Source organism: Astyanax mexicanus, chromosome 1, assembly GCF_023375975.1.
Source record: "Astyanax mexicanus isolate ESR-SI-001 chromosome 1, AstMex3_surface, whole genome shotgun sequence".
Classification (NCBI taxonomy): domain Eukaryota; kingdom Metazoa; phylum Chordata; class Actinopteri; order Characiformes; family Acestrorhamphidae; genus Astyanax; species Astyanax mexicanus.
The window spans coordinates 59223130-59250954 of NC_064408.1; the positions used below are offsets into that span (position 1 = coordinate 59223130).

Below are 27825 nucleotides of genomic sequence, written 5' to 3' on the forward strand. Positions count from 1 at the left end.
GAGTTGGCAGGTCAATTGAGCACAGTAATACCATGGTCAGTAAACCATTTTCCAGTGGTTTTGGCACTGTGAGCAGGTGCCAGGTCGTGCTGAAAAATGAAATCTTCATCTCCATAAAGCTTTTCAGCAGGTGGAAGCATGAAGTGCTCCAAAATCTCCTGATAGCTAGCTGCATTGACCCTGCCCTTGATAAAACACAGTGGACCAACACCAGCAGCTGACATGGCACCCCAGACCATCACTGACTGTGGGTACTTGACACTGGACTTCAGGCATTTTGGCATTTCCTTCTCCCCAGTCTTCCTCCAGACTCTGGCACCTTGATTTCTGAATGACATGCAGAAATTGAGCAACAGTCCAGTGCTGCTTCTCTGTAGCCCAGGTCAGGTGCTTCTGCCGCTGTTTCTGGTTCAAAAGTGGCTTGACCTGGAGAATGCAGCATCTGTAGCCCATTTTCTGCACACGCCTGTGCACGGTGGCTCTGGATGTTTCTACTCCAGACTCAGTCCACTGCTTCCGCAGGTCCCCCAAGGTCTGGAATTGACCCTTCTCCACAATTTTCCTCAGGGTCAGGTCACCTCTTCTCGTTGTGCAGCGCTTTCTGCCACACTTTTTCCTTCCCACTGAGGTGCCTTGATACAGCACTCTGGGAACAGCGTATTCGTTCAGAAAGTTCTTTCTGTGTCTTACCCTCTTGCTTGAAGGTGTCAATGATGGCCATCTGGACAGCAGTCAGGTCGGCAGTCTTACCCATGATTGCGTTTTTGAGTAATGAACCAGGCTGGGAGTTTTAAAAGCCTCAGGAATCTTTTGCAGGTGTTTAAAGTTAATTTGTTGATTCAGATGATTAGGTTTATAGCTCGTTTAGAGAACCTTTTCATGATATGCTAATTTCGTGAGATAGGAATTTTGGGTTTTCATGAGCTGTATGCCAAAATAATCAGTATTAAAACAATAAAAGACCTGAAATATTTCAGTTGGTGTGCAATGAATCTAAAATATATGAAAGTCTAATGTTTAATTTTCATTAATAATGTTTTATTTAATTATGGAAAAGAATGAACTTTATCACAATATGCAATTTTTTTGAGAAGGACCTGTATGTAGAGGGTGTGTATCATTCCTTTGTTTTTCTTTTGTGTATATCGTAAGACACTTTACTCATGCTATCATGGAACTGGGATTACAGGATTAGTAACCTAAAATTTCCATATGTTGCTGTTAAGGTGTAAAATCAATTGACTCATCTTCTGGTGGCACAGATAAGTACCATTGTTTAAATATCATGTATCACATCAGTAAAAAAAAATCTTATAACTTAAAAATAATATACACATAATAGTGAAAATATGATGAAATATATTTCAGTATACATACACTGGTACATTGTCTTGGATATTTGAACAAGATTAAATGAATATTGCTTTGTTCTCTGTGACCAAGGCTGGACTGGTAATCTGGCGTACCAGGCATTTTCCTGGTGGGCTGACAGTCCTCAGGGGCCGCTGCTGTTGGATTTTTTAAATCTTTTTTTTCTAAGAGACTGGCCCACAATATAGAGGGGGCGGCCCATTGTCCCGTCTTCAATATAGACAGTGGACTGAACCAATCAGGATATAGGACGAAAGCAGCTGCACCCATTCTCTACGTGGGGATGGGGCGGGGTCGAAAAATAAATAAATTAACACACTGATTCTCACACGGGATCGAATCCGGGTAGTCAGGGTCGTGGTACATTACACTAACGCTGCCCTGGCTAATGAATTGTGAAAAACGAGAATGCTGAGCGCAACAGAGAGCCAGTGGAGGAGCCAGAGAGGCATTTTATTTATATTTACATTTTTTTCATTATAGTTTAAACAACCACATGGGCCAGATGTTTCATGCTTGCGGGCCACATCATAGCATTTTAGAAATTTAGGTTAAAGGTGTGTTAAAAGGCTGCATAATAGTGTGAATTTGTAGCCTCTGTGCTGTTGTTCAACATGTTCTAAAAAAGCACTTAAACAAGTGAAATAATATTTTAAAATGAATATATGATCAGTAAAAGCTTTGCAATTTAAGCATGACTACAGTAAGTGTAAAAAAGTATAAAAGTAATATTACCAAAAGGTATGCCCACACTGAATAAGAGTGTCAAATGCTGTTAAGACATATTTGCTTTGCATAATTTCATAAAGCACCTTTAAACTGATGAATTAAAATCTACCTGTTATATCAGAGAAATTCAGAAAATACATATTAAAGATGATTTCAATAAAAAAAAAATCAATTGAACTACAAAGAGCAGACAAAAATGTTGTAGTTAACAATAGACACTAAATTTATATTTAATATGTTGATGATACATTATGCTTCTCTGTAACCCCACATACATAAACTACAAGTCAGTTGTGCTCCGCTAATTATGAGGGGCCAGTCTAAACCAAAAATGCCAGGGCCGATTTTTTTGTCCCCAGTCCAGCCCTGTCCGTGACTCAGTACAACCATTAGCAGGTTGTGACATACATAATCCTGAACATCCATTGTTTTTCACTCAAACTAAAACTACTTTTTAATTTGTTGCATGCTGAATAAAGGGAAATGTATAAACAAGCTACGGATAAAAATATATATAACGAAGATTAAAAACAAGACTAGACTAATCTGGGCAGGTTCTGCCTGAAGGAATGTGTTTTTACCTGTTAAAAACAGGTTGTCACCGAGTGTTGTTATCTCATGGCAAGTTCTTAAGAATGTATTTCCTTTCCCAGTGGCTGTTTCATTTATGAGGAAATGCATCGTAATAAAGCCATAACTAGAAAATAATCAGTAAATGTAAAAATAAAGCAAGTTTTTCCAAAAGTAGTGTATAATTAATTTGAATTTTATGAGAAATTTAAACTCCCAGCCCCATTGAACATGGCCATTTTCCTACCAGGCTATACCACACATAAGAATGAGAGTTTCACTGTGTTTTACTGCATATGTACGTCTACTCTTCAAACTCAGTGTCAGACTCACATTCACATTCTGAAATTTCTTCCTCTGCATCGCCATCAGAATCAACTAATCAGTCTGAACAGAGAATCACTTTGCACACTTGATCAGTTGTGTATTTGAACTTTGCTGACAGAACTATTTATAGTGTCACATCACCAAGATTGGTTTAGATGTGTTGGCTGCGATAGTGTTGATGCTCCAATTTTAAAACAATGCTGCAACCTTGTATGGGAACAGCATGGGTGCTCACACTGGCTTTACTTTCTCTCACACACACACACACACACACACAGGCCAAGAGAGGAGGAAGGGAAAATTGAGGTGCACAGAACCTACCATTTTCATACTTTCACTAGTCCCAGAGACCCTGTATGTAATATAAATGTAAAAGGGTTTATGGTTCTTTACAGAAAATAAGCCATGGTCAATTAATTTAAGTCTTTTATCATTTTTTTAAGCTAAGACCAAAAGAACTTACAAAAGGTTAAATCAAGAAATGCTAATGCTATTTATACTCCACTTTGTTCACACAGTATGTTAAGGTTTTCAAAACGTTCTGTTAACTCTTCTAATTTGAGACAGCATGTTCTGAACTAACAAAATGAAGGAATCAAAAAGAGTCTAGGAAGGTTTAGAGAGACATGACGTCTGCTGGTGTTGATACAGTGTGTTTTATCAAGTCCAAAGTCAGTGCAGTGCAGTGTTTTGCCACTGCTGACAACTTTTAGGGAGATGCGAATTTAATTTTCCAGCAGGACTTGATAGAATGCCCACACTGCCTAAAGTACCAATGGGTCTAATATAATATTCAAACACTTTTTGGGTTTTCGTTGGCTGTAAGTCGTAATCATCAACAATAAAAAAACAAGAATAAACACTTAAAATAGATCGCTATGTGTTTAATACATCTATATAATATATGAGTTTCACATTTTGTACTGAATTACTGAAATAAAGTAACTTTTCAATGGTATTTAATTTTTTTGAGATGCACTAGTACTATGTTGTCGACACTCTACATTAAGTCAAAAACTCTGTTGTGTTTCTTAAAACTTTTTAACTCTATCACTTGTGCCATCTTCAAAAAATCTTAGGTATTACGTTGTGCAACTGGCTGTGGAAGGTGTCAGTCTCTTAGAAAAAATTTAAACAAGTTCATGCAAACTGCAACCTAATACAAAGGATTACTTTATTAAAGTAACATCATTTGATTACTCTCATGTAAGTTTTGAAATTGTCTTTCCATATTTAAATCTTCAAATGAAATTAAAAATCTTATTTTATTATAAATTCACATCATATAGTTCTAGTATCTGTAGTCTACACCACCCAAACTGAAATCCACATAAACCAAATCTACTGCCTACTACACACTTCTGAATTAAAGGGGGGCAATAAAATAACCATGTTTGTTCTTTTGAGAACCTTTTGTGTTGAACAGATGTGTTTATTCTTTTAAAGAAAAGCATAACTTTGGCTTGCCCAAAAAAAGCCTCAAACAAGGATGCACTGATTTCTTTTGTGATAGCAATAAAATATGCCCTGTATAATAATAATAATAATAATAATAATATTTATCTATAACTTTCTTAAACACAATTCACAATGTAAAGGTAGCCTTCAATGGTGGGCACTATCAACATGTTTTCTCATAAACATGCTGCAGAGATGTAGAGGAGCAAGACCACATTAACATTTAAAAGTAAAAAAAAAAAAACTATTCTGTATGGCACAGGTAGCCAGTGACACTGGGTGTAATATGATAACATCACGCATGCTAATATTCTGAACACTGAATTTGGGAAAAAATAGTATAAAATACTATTCTTAGAAAGACTTTCAGCAGTGATTTAAACTAGTCCAGATGTGAAGAAATAAATACATGCAAAAGTTCTAATATCAGTTATTATAAGAAGATATTCTGAGCTTGGCTGTGTTCCAAAGGTATTAGAAAGCTGTTCTTGAGACATTACCAACACTGCGTTTAAAGCTTAGTGCTTAGCATTGTGTTTAAGACCTTAGTCAAATGTGACACCAATCGTTTTTATGTAGTCTTGGGCTTTAACTGATAGGGCCTCCATATAAGTTACTGTATCAGTCACAACCATTCCCAATGATGATACCTTCTGTTCGTTCTCATTGAAGTGCAGGAAGTTATAACTTTATCTTTGTTGTTGGAGGTGGTATAGTATTTTTTTTTACACAGATTTAGTTTAAAAGGGATGGTTAGTCATAAATGCATAGTTGAAAGGATTTCAGTGCATAGCTTCAGATTGTCTGAGCTGTTTTTGGTTTAAAGGCTAGTTATCCTTTCAAAAGTTCACCAAATGCTGATAAGCCCTTTGGATACTCAGTTTTGGTCTAAATCCTAATAGTGTTTTTTTTTTTTTTGATTGAGTAGCTGGTTTATCAGTAAGCTGGCCATACTGCTTTTAACCATTTGGATGGCCAGTTTATGTAATACAGATTGTCTGGCTTGGTCAGTTTTGTCATACACTTTGTCACTTTCTAAACTACCAAATACAAACAAAACACTACTTAGTGTTGGTCAAGAGCCAAGTCTGGCAACCAGTTCAACAAACTTGAACTGGCCAGACTGGTACTTCCAGGAAAATTCCAAGGTCATGCGATGTGGGTGAGACAGAAATGGTGTGGTTTCTGGAAACCTGCTACAGATTGATGATGTCCGATGTCTGGCTAATTCAATACGGTGAGACTGCTTAGCATTTGTTTACTAAAATGTTTATTTTATTATTAAATTGTTATATGTGGTGTATCCATTTATTAGAAGGTTTGGTATAAAAATAAGGGTTATTGATTCCTTCTTTACACTTGATTTAAACAGACTTTAAAAAAGGAATTAGTGCAAAAAAATGCTGTTTATTTCTAAGGATGTCAGGGGATGTTCGCATGAGGGTACTTGTACATGATGCTATGCTACCTCTTTATTGTTGTATTTTCTTTTTTTTTCAGAGTGAAACAGCAAACACACTCAAAGTGCAGCTCATACTGGTAAGTGCTATTTGGAGTAACAATTAAAAGCCAGTGTGTGTGATTTATGTTACTAATAATGTGTTTTCTTTGATATTGAAAGCAAATGTTTTGATAAACAATTCTTTGTGTATTTAATATTTGATTGAATTTTTAAATGGGTGCAGTGTGTTATATTTTTCATAAAACAAACAAAATAGATTTTTTGATCGTTTCATCTGTTAGTTGTTTTTCAGTTACTGCCTATATTTTATCCACAATTATGCTAAATTAAGGTTTTATTAGGCTTTTACATATTTTTCTGACTGTCCTTTAACATAAAGTTTAACATTTATATCATATTTCTCCCCATCATGAATATTTAATATGAATGACATAAAAATAACAGGATTGAAGGGACAACCCATGTTTCAATACAATATGGATCTATTTACCTCTAATTTGTTTTTCATTTTTTATATTTTATTCACCATGTGAGGAAGATTTGTTTGTTTTAAATTAATTTGCTTAAAATGTGTTTCTTCAGTGCTGCTAAGTTATTAAATTAATAGTCTCTTAATATAAAAATGTGTTCGGTAAATAATAAAAACATTACCGGTACTTATTTCTATTTTGACTAAAAGTAAATGTTGTATGATGTTAGATCTACTAAAGAAGTACATCAGTATAAAGTAAAATAGAATATAATGATTTAAAACCTCAATAAATACATATTAAATAGAATAAATACAGATTATTTTTATTGTGTCTGACATTGTTGACAAAAAGTAATAACCCATTTTGTGAAGAATAAAAAACTAAACAGTCAAGACCTTAATCTATAATGACATACCTTCAGATCAGGGTTGATTTTTAGACAATTCCATATTTAGCTAAGACAGTATCAGCACATGGTGTTTAGCAAAAAAAAATTGCAATTCAAATGTTGAGCCTGACAAATCCCAATATTACAAAAAAACTTAGGTTAAAAAGGTGACACTATAATCTGAAGTCATTCAAGAGGGAATGTCATTTTTGGGAACTGATTATTCATTTTAAAGAGGGTGAACTGTGACAAGTTTGAACACATACATCCTTTGAGAAATATATACAAATGTAATTAAAATAGACATACATATGGTTACAGCTCTGAAAAATTGTGACCCTAAAAACATTTGGTATTTTCTATTCATTATAAAATGTATGAAGTAAAGTTGGGGGAAAATTCTAAAAAACACCCATATATATTCACAAAACAAAACTAACAAAAATGTGCTTTTATTTTTTTTATTGAATTGATTATAGAATTTTATGAACATTTCCAAAGTATTTCTGGCTAAGGAAGATACAGGAAATAGTTTCCATCTAATTCAAACCAATATCAGATAAACTATATGGAAAAAAAAGCATTGGCATGCATTTTAATAACTGGATTCAAGTGTCCCATTTCTACAAATGTATGAAACCAAGCATATAACCATACAGTGGGGGTGTGCCATACAATAATATGTAGCATTTTTCATTTCTTTATATCATTTTTTTGAATATTGTAAACAATATTATACACTAAATTATAATGCCATATCACCCACCCCTAATCATCAAATAAGGGTGCTACTTTTTCTGTTTTTAGCAGGAATACAGAGTGCTGAGGCCCATAATGAATAAAAGTCTCCAATGCTTCACATTAATGGCTATAGACATAGACAACTAACAAACACCTTTTATCTGAACCCACCCATTTTTCTTGTGAGCTAATGAATTGGAACAGATCAACTTAAAACTAATTAAGTGAATAAAAAAATATTTATTATATTTGTTATGAAACAAATATTTATTTGTGAATCCTTTGCACACCAAAGGTGTAAAAAAAATCATTATTTAGGTAGAAGTATAAATACTAGGGTTTAAAAAAAAACTTTTTATTCAAGTATAAAAGAGTAAACAAACTGGTTTTAAAACTACTTAAAGTATAAAAGTAATGTAAAGCCTATAAAGGACAAAAGCTCAAGCTGTATGAACATGATTCAGAACTGTAATTTTTAATCTTTTAAAATGTATTTTCTGGAAACTGGAAAAGAATATAAATATAAATGCCTGTCCATGTAGCAGTCCTTTCCTTTACTTTAGGACCACTACGCAGTTTGGTTATGCAGAATATTAATTTGTCAAGTCGTCAAAAGAGTAGTATTTAATTTTTACAGTGAATATTAAACAAAAATATCCTATAAAGCTCCTCCTCATTTCATGTGCTCAAAAGTAATTAGACAAGTTATCTCAAACTATTTGAAGCAATTTTAAGAGTGCACAGTGGTGTACAGAGGGTTTATCACGAGGTGCAAAACATTAATAGAAAGTCTGGACTTTAGCAAAACACATCTAAAGATGCTAGCCCAGTTCTTGAATGAAAGTAAGGACATTTTCACACAAGCACTATTTGGTCAGGTTAAAATAGACTCAACAACCTGACCGAGGGGGTGCCAAGTGGCCCAGCGGTCTAAAGTACTGCCACTATGAGCGGGAGGTCGTTAAATCCCCCGGTTTGAACCCCCGCTCATGCAGCTTTGCCATCAGCTGCCAGCTCTCAGCTCTCAGATCATTCAAGTAAACAGGTGAAAACTCTGTCAGTAATGTTGAGCAGTGTAGACTGTTAGGGGTTCTGTGTCTAAGAGGTTCTGGTAAATGGAAAAAATTAATGTGGTTAAAAAAATTAAGACTGAATTTCGAGATTATTTAAGGGTAGTAATTAGAAAAGCGTTAGCTTGGTGAGGCGTGCTGAGTGATGTAGGAGAAAAAAACATCCTGACAGTTATTCCAGAACCACAAAGCTAAAGCTAGCTAACTAAAGAACCATAGAGTCTAAAATACCTAATATAAGAAGGCTTAATTGTGTTTTTTTTCTTCCAATAAACCATTATAAGGACAAATCTTAACGTAGCTTAACGCACTAAAATAACAAGCCGGAAACACCAAACATTTCTAATTTATTTTAACTACATAATAAAGACAGTAAATGGTAAAACTTGCTACAGTGTTTGAAGCTGGTTCTGGAGTAATTCTGTCCTGTTTTAGTGATTTCCTGCTGTGACACTCTTAGCTCTCCTCAGTGAGGGCAGTTAGTTCATTAGTTGCATCAGCTGTGTGTAATATGCTGTAAACATATGGCTGGAGATTGGCTGGCCAAACCCTGCAGCTGGGCTGTAGCATTAGCTTAAGCTAGCATCTTAAACTATCTTGTAATTCAGAGGATCCAGTGATTTTTAGAAGTCAAATGTACACAGAATAAAACGTACAGGGTTCTGAACATATTTATTTACTACAGAATGTGATAGAGAAGTAGCAATGCATTTATATAGCTTGGCTAATGCCTTTTAAAAAGCTTGGCTAATGTTAATTTTCAAAGTAGCCTAATAAAAAGATAGAAAATAAGTCTCACCCTAAAAATTGGTAATACACCAGTTTACTGTAAAACTACTCTTCTAAGTAAGTTAACTAATTCCTCATTTAGGTCTACTGCAGCGTATGAAGCTTTTAGTTTCTTGTTCACATTTCCCTTCTGCCCTAAAACACATCTGTTCCACCTTAACAGTTTCCCTGCATTCAAACAATTTTCTTCACGTTAAAACATAGACTATAGTAGATGATGAGGTGTTTTAAGAGTTCTACACATTTCTGCTTAGGTCGTGCAGAAATCACAAACAGTCCATATAAAATAGAACGTGGATTCCCATTTGAATGTTCTGGTCCACCTTAAAAGCGCCAAAAAAAAAAAAAAAACAGCCACAGCAGCATTTGAGGCGGACTGGTAAATAAGCAGCATTTAAGGTGGGATAGCAAATTCATGTAAGTTATTTATGTAAGGAAAAGCATGTTTAAGAAAGATAGGTATATAGCGGTACCTTACAGGAAATGCTGAAGCTCCAGCATCTTGCGTACTTTCACACCTGCCTCGTTTGGTCCGGACATTCGGACTTTTCAGTTTGGTCCGATCCAAAGTAGCAGGTGTGAAAGGATTTTGGTCCGACTACGAGAGGTGGTCTCGGTCCGGATCTTCTGAACCATGGTCCGGTTCGTCTGCAGTGTGAAAGCGCTTTTCTTTCGGACCAAACTTTCGGACCAATTACAGGAAGCTGAGAAGGCGTTCCTCAACAACAGCAGCAAAAGAAGAAAAATAACCATCTACTACTGACTGCAGCCTGCGGGAAGGCGGAGTTAGACCCACCCACTTTGTCAGTCTCGCAAGCTTGTAGTGTATACACTGTATTTAAGCCGGACGACGCGGCACATTATATTTAAAGACCACTAACTGCCCTGTACATTGTTTACTTCCGTTCAGAGGCGGAGCTAAGACACGATGCTGACAAAGTGGGAGGGACTGGACGGCATGACGCTAACAAAGTGGGCGGAGCTGGACGCACTGGACGTCCAACTCCGCCTTCCTGCAGGCTGCAGTCAGTACCCTCTCAAAATAACCGAAAAGCAGGAAAAATGAGCCGTGGATACAGTTGCTTCAGGACAAGCACGTTCGATTGGCGAATTTGAACTAACCTAGAGTACTGTGCCTGAAGTTGCTGCTCCTGCTGGTATAAAAAACACGATAGCAGCACTATTATGGAGACAAAATAAATCTGTTTATTCATTTTATCCTTATCCTGGAAAGGCTTCCGACCGAATGAACCACCCGCTGAATTGTCAACACGCCAACGTCAGACGTCTGTACATCACGTGCTTTTTTCACCTGTACAGACGTGGATATATTACGTGTACAGACGTAAAAAATTAACGTCTTGGGATTTACTGTCCATCTCAAAAAGCCGCAGTTGCAATATGCAGCCTGTAGATGGCAACATTTACTGAGCTGTAGAAGCAGTCTTAATATGCCTGTACAACACCTCATATCTGCTAGGACAGATTAAAATGTGGATAAACAAGTATTTTTAATGCCACAGTGCCCTACTCAGGGAACCTTGTCAGTATGTGCTCAGCATCTGATTGAACATGATCTGACATTGCAAGCCTTGTGCAGTCAGCAAAAACTGTTCTACAACTCAACAGAAAATTTTGCAGAGCCATGATTGCACTGACCTAAAGGCAGGGTAAACACTATGGATATATAATGGCGGGGGTTACATCATGTGAAATAGGGGGTACATCATAGACACATGATTACAACGTTTCAGTTATGTGGACCTTGCGTGCAGAGTGTGTATGAGTATGTATGGGGCTATGTCACGGTACGTAGATATGGCAAGCCAACTAAGCCAAAACGTGTGGGAAAGAAACGCCTCCACACGTAAAAAAATCACGTGTACAGGCGGTAAAACTGTTCGTGTATACACGTTTTGGCATCTAACATCCAATCGGTAAACGCGCCTATGCATACATTTGCATTGTAATAAGGCAGCCTGACAACACATGATGTCATGCAACGTATTGTATTCCATATTCATAAGACGCTTACGTGGGTTACAACGCAGTGTCTACGTACCGTGACATAGCCCCATACATACTCATACACACTCTGCACGCAAGGTCCACATAACTGAAACGTTGTAATCATGTGTCTATGATGTACCCCCTATTTCACATGATGTAACCCCCGCCATTTTATATCCATAGTGTTTACCCTGCAATTCTGTTAAAGTTTTCCTGAAGCAATCTAAATCTTCGCCCTGCCATTGCTTTCAGTACTTGTTAGCTCTAAATAAATTACATTAAATTACAGTAAATTACATACGGGTTTCTCGCCATCCTCTGGGGGGGGAGGGCGTGCGCTCAAAACGAAAAAAAGACAATAAAAACACTTCACATCTATAAAACAGAGAATGCTAAAACAGTTTAAAAAAGCTATATTTTAATATAGCATTATTTGTATTGTATACTTTGGATGTCTATTTTATTAAAATGCAATTCATAGTGTATATATTAGTCATATTATTGTTATTATTATTATTATTATTATTATTATTATTATTATTATTATTATTATTGTTATTATTATTATTAGTTTTTGTAGTACTAGTCATCTGCACAATAATCTATGGTTATTTTGTCATTTTGATTTGCTTTAGGACAATAAAAATGTAAAAGAAACTAATAAAAGATACAGAGAAATTGTGACTCTAAATTTACTAAATTCAGTGGCTGAACACCGAATGTTGTTTACTAGGGCTTAAAAAAGCATTACAATTTAAAAGTATAACATTTTAAAAGTTAAGACTTTAAGTGTGGACAGTTAGGACTGAAATATTGTGTTTATATTGATTGTAGTTCATTTTTTTTTTTTTTTTTTTTAGACCTAACATTTTTAATAACAGCCTTGCTTTAGTGTTAATTGTGCCGCTATAATACGACTTGACTTAATATGACTTTCCCTGTGGGATCTGTCTTACACCTAGCAATAATAGTTATATTTCTTGTGTGTTAATGTAGGGAATGTTATGTTCCCTGAGTAGGGCACTGTGGCATTAAAAATACTTGTTTATCCACATTTTAATCTGTCCTAGCAGATATGAGGTGTTGTACAGGCATATTAAGACTGCTTCTACAGCTCAGTAAATGTTGCCATCTACAGAATCCGTGTATCATTCGTTCATTTGATATTCAATTGAGAATCAAAATCGGAAAATTAAAAAACCAATTCGTTTTTTCGTTTTTTCGTTTTTGAATATAATACCAAAAAACGAATAACGGCTTGTATTTTGTATTTTTATTTGGTTATCCAAACAAAAATTGGAAATTTAAAAAACGGACCAGGAGCCGAATTTGATTTTGATTTTGAACTTGACCCATTTGTGTGCCCCGGAAGTTACTGATTTGTTTATTCTTGGTGGGTTTCTGTTGCGCGGGAGTTCACTGCAGTGTTATCTACACAGTCTGTATTGCTGTAGGCTTTGGATGGAGTTGAGGATGGAGAGTTTTATCTTGTTCAGAGGAACTAAACGCGTTGCAGTGAAAGAAGACGATATGACAACAGAAAATACATGTCTTTTTCGCTTAAGGTCGTGTTGAACACAGAACCTTCTAACACTCATTGCAGAACATCGCTGGATCCCCATTTGCTGCAACGTGCACGAAATCTCTTCATGCGTCTTACCACCTTCAAAAAGATCTTTAATTAGGCCAGAATGTGGTTCCAGTCCGGCCATGCTGCCTACAGCAATACAGACTGTGTAGATAACACTGCAGTGAACTCCCGCGCAACAGAAACCCACCAAGAATAAACAAATCAGTAACTTCCGGGGCACACAAATGGGTCAAGTTCAAAATCAAAATCAAATTCGGCTCCTGGTCCGTTTTTTAAATTTCCAATTTTTGTTTGGATAACCAAATAAAAATACAAAATACAAGCCGTTATTCGTTTTTTGGTATTATATTCAAAAACGAAAAAACGAAAAAACGAATTGGTTTTTTAATTTTCCGATTTTGATTCTCAATTGAATATCAAATGAACGAATGATACACGGATTGAGGAGCCGAATTTGATTTTGATTTTGAACTTGATCCATTTGTGTGCCCCGGAAATCCGTGTATCATTCGTTCATTTGATATTCAATTGAGAATCAAAATCGGAAAATTAAAAAACCAATTCGTTTTTTCGTTTTTTCGTTTTTGAATATAATACCAAAAAACGAATAACGGCTTGTATTTTGTATTTTTATTTGGTTATCCAAACAAAAATTGGAAATTTAAAAAACGGACCAGGAGCCGAATTTGATTTTGATTTTGAACTTGACCCATTTGTGTGCCCCGGAAGTTACTGATTTGTTTATTCTTGGTGGGTTTCTGTTGCGCGGGAGTTCACTGCAGTGTTATCTACACAGTCTGTATTGCTGTAGGCAGCATGGCCGGACTGGAACCACATTCTGGCCTAATTAAAGATCTTTTTGAAGGTGGTAAGACGCATGAAGAGATTTCGTGCACGTTGCAGCAAATGGGGATCCAGCGATGTTCTGCAATGAGTGTTAGAAGGTTCTGTGTTCAACACGACCTTAAGCGAAAAAGACATGTATTTTCTGTTGTCATATCGTCTTCTTTCACTGCAACGCGTTTAGTTCCTCTGAACAAGATAAAACTCTCCATCCTCAACTCCATCCAAAGCCTACAGCAATACAGACTGTGTAGATAACACTGCAGTGAACTCCCGCGCAACAGAAACCCACCAAGAATAAACAAATCAGTAACTTCCGGGGCACACAAATGGGTCAAGTTCAAAATCAAAATCAAATTCGGCTCCTGGTCCGTTTTTTAAATTTCCAATTTTTGTTTGGATAACCAAATAAAAATACAAAATACAAGCCGTTATTCGTTTTTTGGTATTATATTCAAAAACGAAAAAACGAAAAAACGAATTGGTTTTTTAATTTTCCGATTTTGATTCTCAATTGAATATCAAATGAACGAATGATACACGGATTCTACAGGCTGCATATTGCAACTGCGGCTTTTTGAGATGGACAGTAAATCCCAAGACGTTAATTTTTTACGTCTGTACACGTAATATATTCACGTCTGTACAGGTGAAAAAAAGCACGTGATGTACAGACGGCATAAATTTACGCCTCCACACGTAAAAAGATTACGTCTGTACACGTAAAAAGATAACGTCTTTATCTGTCAACACATGATTTTTTTACGTGTGGACACGTCATATTTTTACGCGTGGAGGCGTTTCTTTCCCACACGTTTTGGCTTAGTTGGCTTGCCATACGTAGACACTGCGTTGTAACCCACGTAAGCGTCTTATGAATATGGAATACAATACGTTGCATGACATCATGTGTTGTCAGGCTGCCTTATTACAATGCAAATGTATGCATAGGCGCGTTTACCGATTGGATGTTAGATGCCAAAACGTGTATACACGAACAGTTTTACCGCCTGTACACGTGATTTTTTTACGTGTGGACACGTCATATTTTTACGCGTGGAGGCGTTTCTTTCCCACACGTTTTGGCTTAGTTGGCTTGCCATACAGTGTCAACGTCCGCCTTTTTTCTGCCCACAAACGAGCTTGCGCGGGTAGCCACGCCCAGCGAGCTGTGGTGATTGAGCTCAGCTGTTGTACATACTTGGTTGTGAGAGAGGCTCACAGTCTCGCGCCGTATCCTCCTCACTGTTGTAACAGCGTACTACAATTCACTCTTCTTTCAGGAAACCTGCGCCCATCCCCACTGTAAGAGAAGTAAGACCACCTAGTACGAGCTACGGTTTACATGTTTAAAAGCAGGATACCCAACTGAGAAGACAACAAGCCGCAACTACTCAAAATATCAGTCCCCCACGCTCCAGTCACCCACCTAGCCTCATTTCACTGTGTTTAGCTCTGAGGACCCCAGGGTGACCATATAACATACCTGACTCACCGGATCAGTCCATGGTGAAGTATGTGTAACAGCTCCTTTTAAAGCTGTGCAAAGTTATTTACAGCACTTTCCCTTTACTTTAAATCATGAAGTTCCTAAGTGACATATACCGAACATCCTGAGAGCATTACAGGACAGTCTGTGAATCTGTGTTCACATTATTACAGAATGTAGGTGTGCTGGATTAGTGCTGGAGATAAAACTAGCTTCTTTTAAAGGTGTATCTAATCTTCTACAGATTTTTAAAAACCATTTAACAATTCAAGTGCTTTAATTAAATGGTTTATGTTCCATAGAACTAAATCTGACCTGATACAACATATATAATTGTTGTCATAAAAAAACAGTCATGTGCCCATAATACAAAAAAAAAAAAAGAATTTATCTGATTCAGTTTAAAGTTGGTATCAATACTGAAAAAGGTGCCTGGACTTATGTGAGTGCTGTTGTTTATATTTTGTCATATTATGTGGAATTAGTGATTAAATACATTTTTTAAATCAGATTTAAAACTGGAACATACCTACAATCATCTGTGAACACCCTATTGAACAAGTTATTTATTTCTGTTGCATCATAATCACAGACTGGCCTGTGCAGCTAAACTAAACCAACTAAATCTGGAAATCATGTAAATGATTTGCTTAAAGAACAGAAAGCACACTGAATAAGAAGTACATTAGTAGTTTTGCCATGTAAATTCTGCTTTGTCTCTCTTGTCTCTGTTATAGTCTTTAAAACATGCTCAGTATACTCAATTTACCATGCCATGTTTCCTGGAGAATGTGATTTATCATGAAGTTTATCAATACAAAAATGTGTGCTGCTGTTTTACAGGTTTGACTGGAGCACTGAAATGTGCACAGAAATGTATGTATCCATCTGAAACTGCTGAAGTGAACGCAGCATGGCTTTTCAATGTAAGATATAAGTGAATAAAGAGCAACTATTTTCCTTTGGCCTCCTTTAGGCCCTGCCTTAAAATGTTTTTGCCTTGAACTTCTATGTCCTCTATTACTAATGTACATCAATATTTATAAGTCACTTTGGATAAAAGTGTCTGCTAAATGTAATGTAATGTAAATACCTCATGCAGCAGAGTGGCTGTTTACATTTGGTCTAATTTTTTGTAGAACAAAGTAAACCCTGTAGTAATCAAGGCCTATATTTAACACCTTAATGTTTTATATTCAAGGCATCAAAATGGCAAGGCAAAAAAAATGACTGTTTATCAATCACAATTCCCTTGATTCTTCAATTAACAAATAAAGCATTTTTAAATTTAATTTCGCAATAATTAAATTATTTAAAAGGGCTATACTGCTCTTGAAGTATTTTCCTATTCAGCATTTTAAGGATTGCATGGCATTTCACCATGAAGCAGCTTCTCCAAACTAAGTACTATACATCTATATATGTAAAGAGAGATATAGAGATATGTTTTAATATACTATAATTATTATACATTTTTATCAATTCAAATTATCAGTCAAATTAATAATACAGGTTTCTTGGATTATGTTATGACTTGCAGGGGGGAAATTCAAATATCTGCTGGTACTTGCTACTGTCTTCTTCATCCTGCTCATACTTATGGAGGACAAGCATGAAGAACATACTTCAAATGTCACTGAGGAGGTATTTTTTTTTACTCTTTAATTTAACGAAAGATTTCCTGAACTTTCCTGAGCTGTCTGATGCCAACAAATTATATAATGTTGTGAGCAACAATATATGGTATATATACTTTATGTATGTATGTAATTTGAATATGTTTCTTGGGCCTAGGCCTGGTGGGTTTAGTGGAGAAGGTTAGGGGTCGAGGCCTTAATGCTACCTCCCTGAACTCAGCTTTTTCAGGGTTGTCTACAGTTATACAGAAATGCAGCATGACTGATAGTCTTTTTACAGTGTATTATACTTTTATTTTAACATCTAAGGTGTTATGTGCAATTTTATCAACTGGGATACCACAGCAACTGCGTACCAACACCTTAGCAATTATACTACCTAAGAAAAAATGAGAAGTCAAACTAAAACCCACCAACCATGTCTATTTAGACAGAAATCCTCAGGTATAAAATACTAAAAAGTAATGATTATTGTTAGGGTTTTTTTTTTTTTAGTTATTTTAGTGCAAACCTACAACAGTCATGCTGACATGAATATGTATGGAGTCAAAAGTCTGGGGTGGGATGGCTGGGACATGCTGGTGAGGGTTTTTTGTTCAGCAGTAGGGTGAAGGTGCTCCGGAGGGCAGGCTAACAGGGAAACCCAATGACCACTGATCTTACATTCTATCAACTATTCAATTAGACATAGTACAGTACCACAGAGAGGACATAAACACATTTTGCTGACATAAAGAGCAAAGGACATCAGTGTGAAGAATGTGGAAGATTATATTTGTGTCAGTAGGTTACTGACACTGTCAGTTAGAATGAATTGAAGGACTGCTAGTAAGACTGCTAGGAAGTGAATCTGTATATTGTTGTTCCCACAGTTCTAATTAGCTTGTTTGTATTTGTGAATGGAAGCCCACATTAAAACCATTGCATTAACAATATTTTCTCAGTTACATTTGGAAGAGTGCCTATATATTATAATTTATGTTGTACGCTCCTTTAGCTTTACTCTTTGATCACTTGTGTAATAAGTGTAAATCCCAACAATGTTCAAAATAAGTTCACAAGAAAGAAAGCAATGTCATTGATATTAAATTCTAACATTTATTAAATTTACAGAATAGTTACACGAAGAAACTGAACCGGTTAAGAAAATCTGGTAAGTAAGAATAGAACAATATGCTGTATATGACCCAAATTATGGCATCATTGTGAATGTGTTAGTATTTTTTCAAAATATGTTTTATTAAAAATGTGAGCAATGTACAATCATGGTCTATCGTTTAAAATGGGCAAATGCATTCAGCTAGTTTTATTTTATCTTACCCTATGGTTACTGTGGCAGCAAATGGTATCCCACAACTTTAAAGGCATGAAAATAGCTTAAACTAAGAAAAAGCTATAATAATAATAAAAGTTAACATAGTTTTAGAAACTTGGTAATAAAACTTTTTATTTTATTTTAGTGATTTATGCAATTAATGCAATTCATGCAAAAATAAACAGCATATCCCAGAAGTGAATTCCAAAATGTATTGTTTTAGTTTTAAAAACATCGATTTAACCTAATATATAATACTGTATATTTGCAAATATATGCAGAAACTGTCAGATGTGTTACAACTTTAATAAAGTTGGTTTATTTAACAGATTATGTTTAATATTTTATTACATTTGTTCTCCAGTTTTACAGATTTTTGACCTTAATCAAAATCCTTTTATTTTTCCCAGTCGGGGCTAGCCCTGTACAGTATGTTGCAGTGGCAGAGTTGACGGTACCACTGTCCTTTTCACAAGATTACATTAAAGGATTAATCAACCAAATGACTGTCCCAATATCACTACAGAACTCCACAGATATCATTGATATAAACATTACAGCAGGTGAGCCAAAGATTTTCTATTTACTTATGGAATTAATAAAAAAGTGCAAGTGTTTCCTTTTTGTCTTTTTTGCTGAAAGCCTTAATTTAATCCTGTTCAGTTCTTTAAAGATGTGCCTTTCTCCGATAGTGTGTCATCAGACTCAAACTGGACAACAGTGTATATGTCAAAATCAGTATGTTTGGGCAAACAACATCTGTTTGACATACCCTGCGTGTAATTACCTATATGCTGGAGCTTGTGACTGTATCAGTGCCAAGCCAACAAGACAGATGTGCATTCCAAGAAGCGGTAAGATAAATTGCAGTAACAGTTGCAATGACAGTGACCTGAAAAAAATTATGCTCATTCATGCTCTTTTTTTCACAGAACTTCCCACCTTTACCTTCACAATTCGGATTGATGTGAACGCAGATGCCACATTGATTAATTTGTATAAAAGCTATCTTCATAATTCAGTCTATGCCCCATACCCACTTTCTACAATAATGGAAGTTTCAAAAGTGGATTTAACAACAGGTAAGCTGTGTTTGGTCACATTTCTTGTATCTGTCCTTTAAAAGTAAGCTGCATAACGAACTTTGAGTAAACTTTCATTTTTATCTTCTTGTTCCTTTCTCTCAGATTCTAAACCATATTCATTAAATTTCTTATCTATTGTGCCACAAAGTTTTGTACATATTAAAGATTTTTAGATGTTCAAAATTTAAATAATAAAAAGCACTCATAGCACCAGTAAAAGTACTTGTCTAAATGTGTATAAGTGTACAGATATGCATTTTAAAAGCAACAGATGCATGTTGCATTCAGTCACTGAGAATGCGATAAAAGTGACAGAGACTGAAAATAGTAGTAGGTAGTTTTAAAGCCATTTAATGGCACTGTTGTCAAAGCTGACACTGTGTTATTTTCTTAGCAGTAGAAGGTGTATATTCAAATCTATAGCAGCAAAGTCAGCAAAGAGCTGCATATTGCATCTTTCTATCAGGAGCAATAACATGGAAGTAGCTAGCCCTTCATAGCAATGATCAAGCACCCCTAAAATGAGTCCCAGCCCCCCTAAAAGTGAAAGCAAAGATATAATCCTGTAGTTTGTGTGTCTAATTGGAATCAAAATTATTTTATTTCTTCTGCTATGCCACGCTCACCCCTCACCTCACAGTGTTTTAAGGGGGGCAGGTGTGGGTGCTGTGCGGTGCGGCTGGGTTATGATCCTACAATCACCTCAGAGCAATAAGATCATCTAAAACCAATGTAGTAGCTTTAGTGGTTTTATGTTTTTTTCTGAAAACAAGCCCACTGTACACTCAATATAGAGTTTAATTGGAGGAATGACTGTAGTTAATCAATATAGTTAGTTGTAATATTTTTGTAAGCAATGAATGCTTAATAAATTGGCTGATATCTGTTTAAATCAGATACCCACCTTAATGCAATGGGGTTACATTATCTATTTTCCAGACACTCTGGAATGATCCACATGCTCAGGAATGATTGGGATAGCAAGTTTAATAAAATGATCAGATTTATTCTCTCCTGTTGTTATTCACACAAAGGGAAGAGGTGCAGGGTTAAGCGGACATTATGGTTAACAGTATCTTTACACCCAGTAATATTTAGAGAGGATTTTACAGACATTCAGTTAAATAGGTAACGACAGCAGCAGCGTGTTAAAAGTCATACACATCACTGTTTATTCAGTTGCCTCATGAGGCAATAGTTTAAGGATTATTATGCACTTAATGAACAGTCTTACAAAACTTGACTGGGTTTGAACAAGCTTCAAAAAGTAGTCTAATTTAGCTTTCTAAATGTTAATGTTAATGTTTTCTCCCCTGTCTGTCTAGAAAGTTTTCAGACTTTATTTATTTCATTAAGAAGCAAAAATATTTTAACAGAAAACCGAACCGGAGGCTCTGTCTGTGCTTAATACTTTTTTTCTAAAATATTCATACAGCTGGAAAAGAACCCTAAAAAAATACTTTTTCTTGGAAATATTCTGTACAAATAAATATTTTTAATCATGACGCTTATTAACTCACTTTGATATTATGTTGTATCATTTCACAGAGTGCCAATTAAATAGTGGTGGATACCAGTGTAAGTGTGGGGATCAGTATTCCTGGCCGTGCGACACATGTTTCAGCTATGGGTACTGTGATAACATCACCAATGCCACCTGTGGATGCATCAACGGTTTTCCAAAAGATGGACAGTTCTGCCAGCCAAGGACAGAACTTACAAGTATGTAAAGACTGTGGTTATTACCTAAAGACTGTTTTTAGCTTGCCTATTTATTTATTTTATTTTAAACGAGATTCAACCACAAAACCAGCTTAGTATTAAATACTAAATGAAAACATCACTTTTTTTCTCTTATTAACAGAAGTCAAACATCATTTAATGTGCTACTCATTGCTGGAAATGTAACATAGAATGTATTTTAATCAATAAATCAAACAATAGTGTCTACGAGAAAATAATTGCAAACATATTAAAAAAACTTGGTGAGGAGATGACCAAACACTAAGCACATTAGCAGGAGAGAGAGAGAGATAGAAAGAGAAGAGGAAGGAGATTTTTATGATGTACATCTATAGTCACCAATCAGCACCACCCACTGCCCTTACAGTGCCATTACACCGCCAGATAAGGGTACAGAAAAAATAGTAACATTAGTAACTTACACATTACGGGCTTGCTGTATTTTTTTTGACCATGTCTGTTTCACTGAGCATAGTGTTTAGATGTTAATGTGAAATAATTAAGCAATACCCAGATAGCAAAAAGCATTCTGGCCGGATCCGGGCCGAGTCTATCACAAGTTCCGCGCCGGATCCGTAAAACGGTTCTGGGCCGGGGTCCAGATGCACAACGGGCCAAAACCGTCACGGATCCGTTTTACGGAGTCAAAAAGATACTGGGCCAGCACCAGTCCAGACCAAGCGTTTCAGGTGTTCCTTTAGACCCAATATGGGCCGGATCCGCTTACCGTTACACTCGCTGGAACAGGTCCGTTACAGATCTGGACCAGATCTGGATCAGCCCCGGATTAGTTCCGTATTAGCTACGGCCAAGCCACGGCCTCCACGGCCTTTTCACGTTCCCCAGCCTACTTATTAATGATTATAATGACATATTTCAAAATAAAAGTAGTAAAGAAAGAGCACTAAGCTATTTGACTTCTTTTTTACATTGATAAATTAAAAGAGTTTAATACAGTACATTAAATGACAAATGCAATATTTAAATAATATAATAAAAAAACATTAGTTGTAAATGCAATCCTTAATTAGGTTAGCTAAATGAAATACAATAATTATAAATACAATACTTAATTAAGCTAATTAAATAAAATACCATAACTTATATATGCAATACTTAATTAAGCTAATTAATGAAAGTACCATCAGTTATAAATGCAATACTTAATTAAGCTAATTAAATAAAATACCATCACTTATAAATGCAATACTTAATTAAGCTAATTATATAAAATATCACTTATAAATGCAATATTAATTAAGCTAATTATATAAAATATCATCACTTATAAATGCAATATTAATTAAGCTAATTCAATAAAATACCATCACTTATAAATGCAATACTTAAGCTAATTAAATAAAATACCATCACTTATAAATGCAATACTTAATTAAGCTAATTATACAAAATATCATCACTTATAAATGCAATATTAATTAAGCTAATTCAATAAAATACCATCACTTATAAATGCAATACTTAAGCTAATTAAATAAAATACCATCACTTACAAATGCAATACTTAATTAAGCTAATTATACAAAATATCATCACTTATAAATGCAATATTAATTAAGCTAATTCAATAAAATACCATCACTTATAAATGCAATACTTAAGCTAATTAAAATAAAATACCATCACTTATAAATGCAATACTTAAGCTAATTAAATAAAATACCATCAGTTATAAATGAAATACTTAATTAAGCTACTTAAATAAAATTTGATTTCAATTAAAAAATTTATAAATCAACAGGCATTAATACAATTATTTTAATAATAAAACCATTTTTAATTCACATAATATAAACATGCAGACACAGACGTTTTTTGCAGCCAGCTGTGCCTCCACTGATGAGAGCATTCTTGGACACTTAACACCACTACAGTGCAGCCTATAAAAAAGACAAAATAAGAAAATATTTTATTTCAGAAACAGCAGAAAAGAAGTGGCTAGAAATGAATATAGCGTACTAAAATGACAAGTGTTTTTCATTTGACCAAATTTCTAAAAGATATATAAATGTCACAGCTGTATTTATTAGGGGCCAGCTAATTTTCATTTATACCATTTCACATAATAAATAATTACCATTTTACTGGAATTATGCACCCAAAATTAAAAGAAAGATAAATAAAAAGTGCACTTATAGCTTTGGGGTGCATTTCCCAAAAGCTTTGTAAGGCTAAGAACTTTGTTAACTCGTACTTAAAATTATATTGTATTTTATTTACAATAGAATATAAGTCAGCGGTTTTTGATAAATGCATTTGTTGTTGCAGTTGTAATTGTGTTTTTGCTAATAAAGCGGCCAGGTGATAAATGTTCAGGTTAACCCTCAAGCCCCCTTCAAATTTTGCACCCTCTGGACACGTTTGTGGTAAAAATGTACAAGCACCTAAAAATGCTCTTAAATCATTATACATCAATATATTTATTTTTTTTACATAAATAAACTTTTTTTTTTTCATAAAATCACTTAATCAACTTCCGTTCTACCCAAAACTACCAAACATTAAATAATTTTCAGGATTTTAACCCTTTAAATGACAGTTTAAATATTTTAACTATTGTTGTATTTTGGCAAAAAAAAAAAAAAGAAACCCCAAAAATTATTTTCCACAAAACAAACATCAGACAAATGAGGCATTGGTGACTATTAGAGTCTTGGACATGTAAAAGATTAGCAACAAAATTGATTTGATTGCATTATTATTTTTTTACGTAGTGCCAGATTTAAATTTTGCACCCTCTGGACACCTTTGTTGCCAAAAATGTACATGCACAAAATCAGCAATAAAATACTCATATACATTTTTTTTTGCTATTTTTTCATAAATCACTTAATCAAATCCAGCCCTGATCAAAATGATCAAATATTTAATACATTCCAGGATTTTAACCCTTTAATTGACAGTTTAATTACATTCATGATTAATTATTCATTAAAAACCCCCACAAAAGTTGTACTATTTCTCATATAATAAATATTAGATGTATGGGGCATTGGTAGAATTTTTTTATGTAGTGTCAAATACTCCCTCTGAACACCTTCTTGGCCAAAAATGCCCCATTGACTTCCATTGAAAACACATTTTTTTTATCTCACTGTAATTACTGTATAAAATTATCATTTAACAGTTATTTAAATGGTTAAAATCCTGATTTATGAAAAAAAAGCAAAACAATATTGATGTATAATGATTTAAGAGCAGTTTGTAGGTGTGTGAACATTTTTGCCATGAACATGTCCAGAGAGTGCAAAATGCGTCCAGAGTGTATGAATGACGTGAGAGTAAAAGACATTAGATTTCAAAAATTTAATGAAAAAGCAGGTTTTCTGCAAAAATGCATTCCCCTGGCTGCAACATAGCCAAAACGATCACCAAATGAAAAAAAAGTTGAGTCAGTACATCAGTAGGTGGGCCCATTACATTCTCATTGAAGGCTAATGCATCCAAAATTGATTTAAATGCTATTCTCAGTGGGCCCTGTTTCTTTTCAAAATAGATATTAGTCACCAAGAATGATAACTCTGTCAGAGTTGAGAGCTACTGCAGCTAAAAAATATACTGAATTTCTTAGTGAATTTTGCATATGGTCCTGGAGGACGGTACATAGTTATCAGCAGGAATGAATGTTGGGTTTTGGTGGCAGTAGATGGGCCTGTGACTATAAGGTTAAACAGTTCAAATGACTTAGCTTCAAACTCTGTATTTTGATTTATTCCTATAACTGACGACTACACCACCACCCTGACCAGTCCTGCATGGGTAGATGAAATAGCTAGAACCTGGGGGGAGTGGACTCATTTAGAGCTAAATATCCATCAGTTTTAACCCATGTCTCATAGAGAGTGCATTGTCAATGATAATTTAACCTACAGTAACTGATTTAGGTGCCAGCGATCTTATATTTAACAGCCCCGATTTAATGTGGTTGTTGCTGTAACTCAGAAGGACAGACGAGTTTGTATTAATTCTAATGGAGTTGTTAAAACAGATTTTCCAGCTATTTTGATAACGTGTTTTATTTACACTATTATGAAGAATTGCCATACAAATAGTACAAGCAGAAATACCAGCAAACAAACCTACTTGGCTGGTGTGACTGGGTAGAGACAGTCAGTCTCAGCGTAGCACCGCCTCGATGTTCACAGAGAGAAGCCTGTCTCTGTGGAACGGGGCCGGTCGCTCCCGAAAGCTCATCCCCACGTGGAGGGCGATGGTGCCGGGGTTCCTGCTTTGGCAATGCGCCCCAGGGAGCCGCTTGCCGACTACCAGCATGCAAGCATCTGGAAGACATGAAATTGTGCCATTACTCTTAGATACTTTTAAATGAGAGTACCGCCCTTGGTAGTTTCCTCTGTGCTGGGGGAGGCGAGGGCTGAGGACCTCGAACCATTTCGCGGATACCAAATCCTGCTGAGAAAGTTGTAAATTAAATAAATTATTTTAAAAAAATCATAAATTGTGATTTCCGGATTTTTATTATGTCTCTCACGGTGGACATGCACCAAAGATGAAAATTTCAGACCCCTCAATGATTTATAAGTGAGAGAACTTGCAAAGTCGCAGGGTGTTCATTTTCCTCACTGTATATATGTGTGCCTCTAGGTCAACTCAGTTCCACAGAGTTCCACCATGTACCACCTAACTGCCCACTGATTTTATGCTACAGGTGGTTTCCTGCAGACAACTGGTGATGGTCACGGTCTTAGCAAGTGTGCAGACTCCAAGTCTGTGCATTCTGTAACCCAGTTGTTACTGCACCATACACACACTTATATGGAATTCCCAAGGAAATACAGGATTTACAGGAATTGCAAAGGGGAGGAGTCAACAAAGACTTGACTAGTCAGGAATAGACAACTGATTAGGAATTATTTTAGTTCAAAAGGTGGCAATCATTTAAGATAAAGCAAAGGGATGAAAAGTAATGAAGTATTAGTACTTGGTTACTTTACTCAAGGGTATAGAGTTAGCACGGACACCAATATCCAGTGATTTTTTAAATGGTCCCCGCCAACAATTTGATTTGATAATTTGAACCTCGATCTGATAACGCCTGATGTAATTGTTATTATACGTAACAACACAAATGTTTTAAAAGGAAAGAAATGTATTTCTTACCTTAACTACTCTATGTATAATGTCACTGCTCAGTGCATCAAGTACTGTTAGGATCCAGGCTGATCCTGCGAGGGGGAGATGCAGCAAGCGCAGACAGAAAACAAAACACAAACTTAAAAGCTATTCTGAACTTCAAAATCACTGTTTCACTCCATTGAGGTGTAATACACTGAATAATATTCTTCTCATGTCTGATCTGACCTCCACGGTGTTGAAAGGAGGCTGAGAAAGTTCTGATAGCAGGGCACGCAAATACTTACATAGCCTTGTTTTAACACAGTGGAGCCCAGATCAGACATGAGAGGACTTTTATTCTGTATATTACAGCTCAATGGAGTGGAACACTAATTTTTATGGTTGTAAATTTACTTCTTTAAAAATGTATATAAATTAATCAAGAAAATCTTACAGTGTCCCTTAAAGTTTTTAGTGCAGTGGCACAACAAACAATTAAAATAAGAAAGTGGATAAATGCTACATTAAGAGCAAACATATCAAGTCAAACGTGTATCAACAGACTTTAAGTCAAAATTAATTACAGAACTGCTGGAAAATAGAATTAATTACCTTGTTAGGTGATTTGATGGGTAAATGATTACACCTAAAAAACAAACAAAACAAAATTACATTCAGTATTGTAAGTTAAGCATTTTCTTTTTTAAAATAAAGGCTGAACTTTAACTTACCATACATCAGATTTGCATCAGACTTTATGTATCCAGATTGAGTTATCCAAAAACTTATTTGCAAATAATGAACAAACTAAACTAAATGAGGCAATAAGTTTTGTAAACCTAACTATTAATCACTGTTGCAGCAACCTATACAAGGTGGAGCAGGAAAACGTCTGACGAGCTTTATTATAATTAAGCCCAAACACAACTATTTAAGGTTCTAAGAATAACTAAAGTTGTTTATTTTAATAAAAAAAAGGTGTGTTACTCGAGCAAAATGAGTTAACAGCGTTTATTACAGCTAGTTAGCCTGGTTAGCTTAGCTAGTTATACTAGCTAATACAAGCATAACTAACTGGTATCGTTAACTGAAGCTTTTTGTCAATTTTGCCTACAAATTGACAACAATTAACATTAAATACACAAAAAAACAATTGATATTATCCAACATACACGTGATAAATCAACTTTAGCATATACAAGATTAAAAATGAGCAATAAATGTAATTAAATGACGCTGATAGCTAGTTAGCTAGTTAACTCACCTGAAGCGCAGATTCAGCAGATGTCAGTTGGTCCTCGCGCTGAGTTTGAATTTCTCCCGCTCCTGTGCCGCTCCGCCGATGCGGCCCGGATCCGCAAAACGACACTGAACTGACACTGAACTCACATCTGGTATCTGACTCCGTGCCGAAGTCATATGGAAGGCGTGAAATGAGACGGACTGTTATGCGGATTTACCGTCAGTAAAACGGATCTGAACGTGAGTCACAATCATAACCCGAACCCGGAGTGAAGCCGGACCAGATCCACTAAACAGACCTGACTGTAGCGCGGATCTGCCGGAGGTAAAACGGATCCGGATCGGAGTAGTCTGCTATCAGGGTAGTGTCTTGAAGACGGAAGCACATGATGTAATTT

General features: G+C 35.5%; 1 protein-coding gene and 1 long non-coding RNA gene across 2 annotated transcripts in view; one reads left to right on the forward strand and one right to left on the reverse strand.

Moving 5' to 3' along the window:
* Positions 1-5642: 5642 nt before the first annotated feature.
* LOC103026697 (adhesion G protein-coupled receptor F5) overlaps positions 5643-27825 on the forward strand; it is a 44430-nt gene continuing 22247 nt past the window's right edge. The window contains exons 1-9 of the mRNA XM_049480842.1: positions 5643-5692; positions 5956-5994; positions 16155-16237; positions 16852-16955; positions 18062-18101; positions 18674-18826; positions 18956-19117; positions 19196-19345; positions 20897-21070. Coding sequence (XP_049336799.1) covers positions 16225-16237; positions 16852-16955; positions 18062-18101; positions 18674-18826; positions 18956-19117; positions 19196-19345; positions 20897-21070 — 796 coding nt within the window. The 5' untranslated portion in view covers positions 5643-5692; positions 5956-5994; positions 16155-16224. The remainder of the gene's footprint in view (positions 5693-5955; positions 5995-16154; positions 16238-16851; positions 16956-18061; positions 18102-18673; positions 18827-18955; positions 19118-19195; positions 19346-20896; positions 21071-27825) is intronic.
* LOC125802519 (uncharacterized) lies at positions 22853-27794 on the reverse strand. The gene is made up of 5 exons (XR_007439651.1): positions 27450-27794; positions 26798-26831; positions 26231-26295; positions 25196-25522; positions 22853-22992 (listed from the first exon to the last, which is right to left on the reverse strand). It is a non-coding gene; the product is annotated as an uncharacterized LOC125802519 (long non-coding RNA).